General features: G+C 57.0%; 1 protein-coding gene across 1 annotated transcript in view; it reads right to left on the minus strand.

Moving 5' to 3' along the window:
* B3GAT3 (beta-1,3-glucuronyltransferase 3) overlaps positions 1–8744 on the minus strand; it is an 11105-nt gene that overhangs the window by 1634 nt on the left and 727 nt on the right. The window contains exons 2-4 of the mRNA XM_026650486.2: positions 6936–7033; positions 6051–6228; positions 4708–5038 (exon numbers count right to left, since the gene is read on the minus strand). Of these exons, the coding sequence (XP_026506271.1) occupies positions 4708–5038; positions 6051–6228; positions 6936–7017 (591 nt within the window). The 5' untranslated portion in view covers positions 7018–7033. The remainder of the gene's footprint in view (positions 1–4707; positions 5039–6050; positions 6229–6935; positions 7034–8744) is intronic.

An 8744-nucleotide genomic window follows, 5' to 3' on the forward strand; every position in this document is an offset into this window, starting at 1 on the left:
CCTGCCGCCCACTCCCTTCCCCATCACCCCACCCCCTGCCTCCAGCATGCTGCCACCCTCCCCAGCATCCAGCACCCTGCGGCCCACCCCCTTCTCCGTCACCCTACCACCATGCCTCCAGCGCCCTGCCGCCCCCACTTCCCCATCACCCCACCCCCTGCCTCCAGCGCCCTGCCGCCCACTCCCGTCACCCCACCCCCTGCCTCCAGCGCCCTGCTGTGACAAAGTGGGAATTCTTTGTAATATTTTTATGACACGTCTAACTGTCTCCATTTCCCCTGTACAGTGCATTGTTACCCAGTGTGTGTGTGGTGGTGGTGGGGGACGACGACACTGTTTGCTCTCGGGGCAGGCTGGAGACAGAGGTGAGGGTGTCGCCTGTCTGGGTCTCAATCCCCATACTAGTGGAACACCTCAAAAGACACCAGACAAATCCAATTGTCTCCCTAGCAATCAATGACCCAGAAAGCTATAGACTTCCTCACCCCTCAGCAGGGGGAAGGGGGGCTGAGCAACATTCCCCCAGGTTGAGATCCAAGGACTGGAGAGATGTGAGCAGGGGTGGAGGGGCAAGAGTGGGTGGCTGGAGGCAGCCGGGGCTCTCACCTGGAGTCTGACAGAGGAGATTAGACGGAGGGTCAGTGAGAACTTGAACCAAGGAGCTCACTACAGCTCGGCTGGGCCCTGGGCGAACCAGACTGGACTGCGCTTTAACGTCTGTTCTCTGTGCTAACCTAAGGACTCCGTATGGTGTGTTCCAGAGGACTAATAAACCCAAGTGTTTTGACAACACTGTGTGAGTGTCACTGCCAATGCTTGGCGAGGTGCACTAATCCCTGGGGAGTGCACCAGTCGCCACTGGGGGTCTGTCTCAGTTGGACTTGCAGAATGGAGCTCACAATGTGAAGCAGGCGTGACGGAGGCCTAGAGGTCCAGTTTCACGAGGCGGTGAAGCCATGTGTCTTACACGGCCTCCAGGGGGTCTGACACACTGAAGGGGTTCCTGCTAGAGACTCTTCCCAAACTGACACCGTATCACCGATCTTGTGGATCCATGACAGATGGTGGTAGCGGTGGGATGCTGACTGCACTGGTAGCATTTTGTAATAAATGACTTGCAGCAGTAAAACAAGGATAGTTAAAGGAAACAGCAAAAAAATGGTCTGTAGCCAGCTCCCTAAGACAGGCAATGCAAACATGTGCAGGCAAAGAGGGTTAAGCGTTGGGAAGCTCAACAAGGTGCAGCTGTACGGCTGAAGAAGGATGACCGGTCCAAGAAGCAGGTTCCAGATCCAGGCGGGGTTCCAAGAGGGTATGAGAGTGACAGAGACAGCAATAGGACATCCTTGAGACCCGGCTCCCCGTACAGCAGTGGTCTTTGCGACTTGGTTCCCCATTGATAGATCTGAAGTGGTGGGATTTGGCGCTGAGAGTGAAGATGCTAGTAGATTGTTCCCTCTCGGCTTCCAAGGAGGAAGAACAGCGGAAGAACCCGGAGAAGGAGTGAAAGCAGGAACCAGATATGGAGAAGCAGAGGGACAAGTGGGGAAAGATGCTGATTCCGCAGGGAACATAGATCCCAGTTTACGAAGCGGGGATATTGATGCCTGTCTCACTGCCTTTGAAAAGGCTTGTGATTTGAACCAGGTTGACCCTGCAGACTGGTTCCGCTGTTTCACCCCTTACTCAGGCCCACCGCTATAGAGGCGTTCAGCCACATGGATGGAGCTGACACTGGGGACTATGAACAGTTCAGAAAGACTCTATGGCTTATGTCTGAATTGACATCTGGGGCTTATAGGGAGGTTTCGGGGTGCGCAAAAGACCCAGGGTGTGACCTACATGGAAACCACCACCCTGATGGGAGAATATCTCCACAAGTGGGGTAAGAGTGCAGGGACACTACACGGGAGGATTGGTATAACCTGGGTGGGTTGGAGGAACTCTATGAGATCAGTCGTCACAAACTTAAAATGTGGCTAGTGCACAGGGAACTGAAGGATCTGCATAGCACAAGTCAGTTGGCCAATGATTTTGTGGACAGTAGGTGTGGGTATGAAGAGAGACCCAAAGGGAACTGGGCTAAGCATGGGTCCTGGGAAAGGGAACCAGTGGAGGCACCCCAGGTAAACCCATGTGGGCAGGCTTCTTCCAAGGGACCTCTGAGACGCGAGATGTAATATCTGTAGGAAAACAGGACAGAAGTGGGCACTATGGCCAAGGCTTGATGAAATAAGGTTTGCTACTTCACTCTGCCCAACCAAGAAGGCCGCATTGTAGCTCAGGCGCTGAGTGTGAGTCACACAGCCAGCTCCTCGGGGGCACCGGGGGTGGTGAAAGATTGGCTCCTGATCCAGGCACTGTACACATGTCCTGTGGTACTCTGCTGGGCTCAGACTCATGGGATCCCCAGTGGGAGCAGAAGGTGCTGGTTACTAGGAAGACGTTCCTGGGGTAGAGAGATTCTGGGACAGAGAGCCCTTGTCAGAGCACACGTGGTACAACCCATCACATGCTGAAAGGCTGTGTCAGCTGGGTTAAGGTTACTTTTGTCTAGCTCTGTGCAGACCCAGGAGGGCTCGGGGTGGCTGGTCTCCAGGATATCAGCTCTGACATCCTTTTGGGGACTGACTGTATCACCTTAAGACAAAATTCCGCCCGTTTCTGTACCTGCCCAGGCTTTGAACCACCCGAGCCGACAGGCTCAGACTGGAGGTGTCAGTGAAAATGCAAATAGCTTGGCTGGCAGGGAGCAGGAGGGTTTCCCCCCTTGCTTGCAACAGAAAGGAATGGCTGTTAGCTCAGGGCACCTTTCAGTCTGTAACCATACAGCCAGATCTGAGTGGGGCAGGGGAATGGCCTCAGCCAGCTGCACACGGGAGATGTGAGTCACACTGGCTCAGGCGAAACTTCCCCGACGCCTGATGCTGTGACCAAGGGAGCAAGCTCCCGGCCTGCCCTCGCTGGGAAAGTAGAGGCAGAGCCGAGCCCTGTGGTATCTGAAACCCCAGCTGAGTGTGGGCAGACACAGGCAGGGCAGGGGGATGGCCAAACAGGTTTGCCCTGGCCAGCGGGAGAGAAGCCCCAGTGAAGAGGCCGCTTCTGGTAACAGACACCTGATCAGAGGGTGGCCCTGACCACATGCATTCTCTTAGCCAAGAGAGCCTAAATCACGGCCCACCAGGAGCAGGGGATGAGAGGATTGTCCTGGGGGTGAAGGCAACAGACTGACCCCAAGTGGGGAGATGGGTTCCTTGCATCACACAGCGCTGGGGTTGAGACACACCAATGTGAAGGAGCCCCTTGCATGCCTGCTTCACCAAACCCTGGGACACCACAGCCCCAGGGATATGGCTAGGCGAAGACCAAATGATCCAGGAGTAACTTCCTACCCCAACCTAGGCTAAGGACACCCCCGGCTGCAGCCAAGCTGACACTTGGAGGACCGGGGCTCATTGCCCTCCTCACTCCGCAGCCAATGAGGGGGTCGAGGGAGTGGCTGGATCCCAGCCCAGTTTCAAACTCAAGGTTTTGGGGTATAAAAGGGAGCGGGGCTGCACCCTGCTGGTGCCATCTAACAGACCAGACCTAAGGGAGGATGGGAAAGTGCTCAGAACGGCGTATTCAAGCTATAAGTTGGACTGAATGGCAACTGTGCTATAAGAATCTCGAGAGTGCCGGGTGGGACAGCTACTAAGGAGAAGGGGAAGATGTAGTATCTCTGGATAACATTTGTGGGTTCGAACTTCCCCAGGTGACTGGTTTAAGTGACCCTGCTCAGCTTGGTCTCAAAGAGGGAAGAGATGTGACAAAGTGGGAATTTTTGGTAATATTTTTATGAAGCTTATGTGTGCCTCAGTTTCCCCTATATGCTACATTGTTACCCAGTGGTGGTGTGGGGAGGGGGGCAGGGCAGGACTGTTTGGTCTTGGGGCTGGCTAGGAGACAGAGGTGTGGGTGTCACCTAACTGTCTGGGCCTTAATCCCCATAGAAGTGGAGCCTGTAAAAAGACAATGGCAAATCCAATTGCTCGGACGTTGATACCTGGCAACCAAGTGGCCCAGAAAACTATAGACTTCCCTGCCTCCCAACATGGGGGCTGGTCTCAGATCCAGACTGAAGAGATGAGAGAGGAGGGAGAAGAGCAGGAGTCAGTTGGGGAGTCCGAGGAATCAGACAGAGGGTCAGAGACAGCTTGAACCAAGGGGCTCACTATAGCTCGGCTGGGCTCTGGGCTAACCAGATTGGACTGTGCTTTGATGTGTTCTCTGTGCTAACCTAAGGACTGCCTATGGTGTGTTCCAGAGGAGAACACTGTGTGAGTGTCACTGAAATGCTTGGCGAGGTGCATTGATCCCTGGGGAGTGTACCAGTCTCCATCGGAGTGTCTCAGTTGGACTCGCTGAATGAAGCTCATGGTGTGAAGCAGGAGTGCTGGAGGCCCTGAGGAACAGGTTCAGGAGGCAGTGAAGCCGTATGGCTCACGCTTCCTCCAGGGTGTGACCCTAGGGGGACTGGCACACTGAAAAGGTTCCTCCTAGAGACTGTTCCTGAGCTGGGCCCATAGCACCGATCACGTGGATCTGTGACACCTGCCTCCCCCACTTCCCCAGCCTGGCTCCAGTGACCTGCCCCCCCCCCCCCCCACATTACATCTACGCTGTCCCAGTGCCCCACTCCTTCCCCCCGAAGCACACAGCACCCACCTCATCGAAGAGGCGCAGGCTGTAGGTGTTGTCATCGTCGGCGAAGTAGACCACACCCTCCTCACTGAGCTCCCGGTTCTCACGCAGCCACTGCAGGGCCAGGTTACGCTGCTCCACGCCACGGGGCTTCAGCCAGTTGGGGTCGCTCTCCTTGCGCTTGTGCTCCTTGGATGTCTCCGTGTGCAGATGGGTGAAGCGCAGGCCGCTCTGGGCCAGCAGCTCCGACACCAGCTGGGTCTTCACTGGGGAGTCCTCTACCACGATCCAGTGGAAGTTCTTCACATGCAGGAAGGTCTGTGAGATGCGCACCAGCTCAGCCTTCTGCACCAGCCTGCGGGAGAGGAGAAACAACAGAGAGATGCACCATCTCAGCTTGGCGGGCGGGGTGGAGGGGGGTGGGGGAAGACAATAGAGAAATATGCCAGCTGAGGAGGAAGGGGGAAACAATAGAGAAATGCACCAGCTCAGCCTCGGGAGGAGGGGGAAACAATAGAGATGGGGCAGCTCAGCCTAGGGGGAAGGGTGAAACAATAGAGGAACGTACCAACTTGGCCTGGAGAACAATAAAGGGGGAGAAGCCAGAGAGAAGCACACGAGCTGGAGAAGGTGGTAGTGGGAGAGAAACCAGGGACATGCAGCAGCCTTCAGGGAAAGGGGTGGTGATGAGGCAGACTGGGGTGGGCAAGGGGGAGCATGCAGTGGAGTTAGACTGTTCCTCCCAGCGGGGATGAAGCAGTCGGGTTCCAAAGAGCACCTCTTGGGTATCGAAATATCCATTTCTGGAGTTGCCAGTGCTTGGCATTAGAGAAATCTCAGCTCCTCCGGCACAAATGGGTTTAATACCAGCTCTGTCTGCTGGAGGGATATTCTTCCCCTCAGCCATGTCTTACCCCAGCAAGGCAACAGTAACTGGGGGTGTGGAAACCACAATCTCATCTGACAAGGATGGGAAGAGGCAGGCCAGTTAGATCCTGGGAAATATGGCTTAGTAGCTTCTGCAGAGGTTGCTTCCCTGGGTGCTTGGGAGTGACTGGAGTATTTCCATAAACAGTGACTGGTGCTGGGCAGGGGGAGCAGGGCCCCTTTCAGCCCCCTGACTGCTAACACTGCAGCAGAGCCAGCTGGCGGGTTCCATGGGAGCCACAGGGCCCTAACCTGCTACCTGCAGGTGCCTGCTCTCCTTGCGGCTGGGTTTCAGGCTGCTGAATCCAGCCCTGGAGTAATTTCTGTTCCTAGCACATGGAGACTCTTCCCATCCCCAGCAGAGCCTCCCATCTCCCCAAGCCCAGCCTATTCCCAGCATGGCCAAGCCCCCTTCAGCTCCCCCCAGCAGGAGCTCCCACCTGGCATAGGTGGGTGTGATGGCGTAGATGATGGGCAGTGCCTGTCCCTCCAGCTCTGGGCCCTTTCCTCGTGCCTGCAGCCGCTTCACCTCACTCAGCAGCTGGGAGATCTTCTTGTCCTTGCCATGCATGAGGTCACTGGCTGATCTCAGGTGCTGGGAGCAGTCGCAGGGCTGACCTGGAGCCAGGCAGAGGAGGCAGACAGGTCAGAGAAGGGAGACCCTCTGGGTTGCAGCTAGCCCACCCCTCCCTAGGGGAAGACTGGGCCCAACAGCCTGGTCCCCAAAGTGTTCCCTGCCTGACTTGAAATCCGTTGAGTAACGGTGTTCCCAGCCCTTCCTCATCTCCCTACTGGGAAGCAGCGGGGCTCCCAGCCAGACCCATTCCCATCAGGGAGCTGCGTGGCTCCCAGCCTCTCCCCTGGGAACGATTCCCCAGCTGGACCCAGCCATAGTCAGGGAGCAACCAGGCTCCCATCCCTTCTTCCAAACCAGTATGCTCCCTCCTAACCCACCGTCTGACCCTTGAGTATTCCTGTGACTCCCCGAGTTTCCTGAGACAGGGTCTGTGCTCTTCCCTCCAGTCTAATCCCTCACTCCGCACCTCTGGCTGAACTCCTGGCTCTTTACGCAGCTATCCAGTGGAGCTGGGGCAGGGGCTAGCATCCAGTAGGACAGGGGCTGGCACTGGTACCCAGACAGGCTCCCCTCTCTGTCTGTCTGTCTCACTAGGGGGAGAGAGGATGTTCAGGGGCCAGTGACTGCTGGCACCATGCTCTGGTGGGGATCGAGAACAGCTCCTGGCCCAACAGCGCTGTCCGGGCCCATGAACCTGCTCTGAGTTCAGCCCCAGCACCGCAGCTGCTGCGCTCAGCCCAGCACTCACCCAGCTGCAGCAACGCGTACATGAGCCCAATCACCGACACTAGGAAGTAAATGACAAACACATTCTTCAGCTTCACCTTCATGGTGCCACTCTGGCCCCTGGGGAGATGGGGAGGGAGTGGCTGGTTATGGGGGTATCCTGCTGCAGCACTCCCCCCCCCCAAACTGCTACGGTGAGCACATCCAGGACATGCTGGGCACATGGACACGCACCTCTAGCACTGCAGTCCCCATCTCTGTACCATGGCCACCCTGGACCTCCTGCACCCGCCACCACTGGGAGTGTCTCCGGGCGGGGCTTACCATGTCTCTTGGTAGCCCCTGGCACGACTGGGCCCCCAGCCCTCACAAGAGCCTTCAATTCAGGCTGGGCAATGCAGCTGGAAGTGGATAAGGATTTGGAGCCATGTAAATCTCAGCCCCACCATGGCCACTGTGCCCACTGGAGGGAAAGGGGGACATGGCACCATCCCTGGGGAAATCACACCCTGGGAATGGGGAGGAGGATGGGGGATGTGCCACCGTCCCCGGGGATGGGGAGGGCGTGACACCATCCCCAGGGAGATTGCGCCACAGGGATGGGGGGGGAACGTGGCATTGTCCCTGGGAGATTGCACCACAGCGATGGGGGGGACGTGGCATCATCCCTGGGGAGATCACACCACGGGGATGTGGTGGGGGGATATGGCACCATTCCTGGGGAGATTGCGCTATGGGAATGGGAGGGACGTGCCACCATCCCTGGGAAGATCACGCCACGGGGATGGGGGAAAGGGACGTGGCACTGTCCCTGGGGAGATCACGCCACAGGGATGGAGTGGACAGGGGTGTGATGGAGTGGGAATTTTCTGTAATATTTTGTATGAATAGTGTGTGCATGCATCAGTTTCCCCTGCATGCTGCATTAAGTAGGTGCTGGGAAAAGGTTGTTTACTCTCTGCAGAGACCCAGGTGTTACTGATGCTGTCAGGGGGGTGGGACCCATGTCCCTGGAGGGTCCAAGATGACAATGGCCACTCCATTGCCCAGACATTTGGTACCTAGCAACTAAGGACCACGGATGGCCCTCCCCTCCGCAGGAAGCTAGCCATGCTTGTCGGGGAACAGGAACATAGGACTGAGGAGGGGCCAGGTGGATGGAAGCTGGAGACTCTCCTGAACTGGGACAAAAGAGGGGTCAGAATAAGGCTCTGGGCTGGCCAAGATGGACCATGCGGTAACTTTCTGTTCTCTGTGCTAAGCTAAGGACTAACAAACCCTTCTATTTTACAATGCTGGCTGAGTGCCCCCGCAGAAGTCTGAGGTGGGGCATTGCTCCCTAAGATTGTACAAGTCTCCTTCAGGAGGTCCATCCCAGTTGGACTGGCTGAACGGAGCTCACGGTGTGAAGCAAGGTGCTGATGGACCAGAGATCCAGCCTAGGAGGTGGTGAGGCCAAGTGGCTTATCCTGGAAGAAGAGTTGGGTCTGGCATGCTGCAGGGGTTTCCTCACAGAGGCAGTTCCAAAGCTTGGGCCATAGAACCAGACCTGTGGATCCAGGCCAGGAGGCTGTGGCCCCATCCCTGGGAAGACTGAACTATGGGACAGGGAGGTGGAGATGTGGCACTGTCCCTGGGAGATGGCACCATGGAGACGTGGGGTTGGACATGGGATATGGCACTGTCGTGGGGAGATCACACCATGGGGATGGGGGGCAGGGGACATGGCACTGTCCTGGGGACATCACAGCACGGGGACGGAGGAGGACAGGGAACATGGCACCGTCCCGGGGAGATCGCACCAGCGGGATGGGGGGGGGGGGGGGGGGGG

The sequence above is a fragment of the Terrapene carolina genome, unplaced genomic scaffold, assembly GCF_002925995.2.
Source record: "Terrapene carolina triunguis isolate 2854851 unplaced genomic scaffold, T_m_triunguis-2.0 Scaffold89, whole genome shotgun sequence".
In the NCBI taxonomy this organism is placed as follows: domain Eukaryota; kingdom Metazoa; phylum Chordata; order Testudines; family Emydidae; genus Terrapene; species Terrapene triunguis.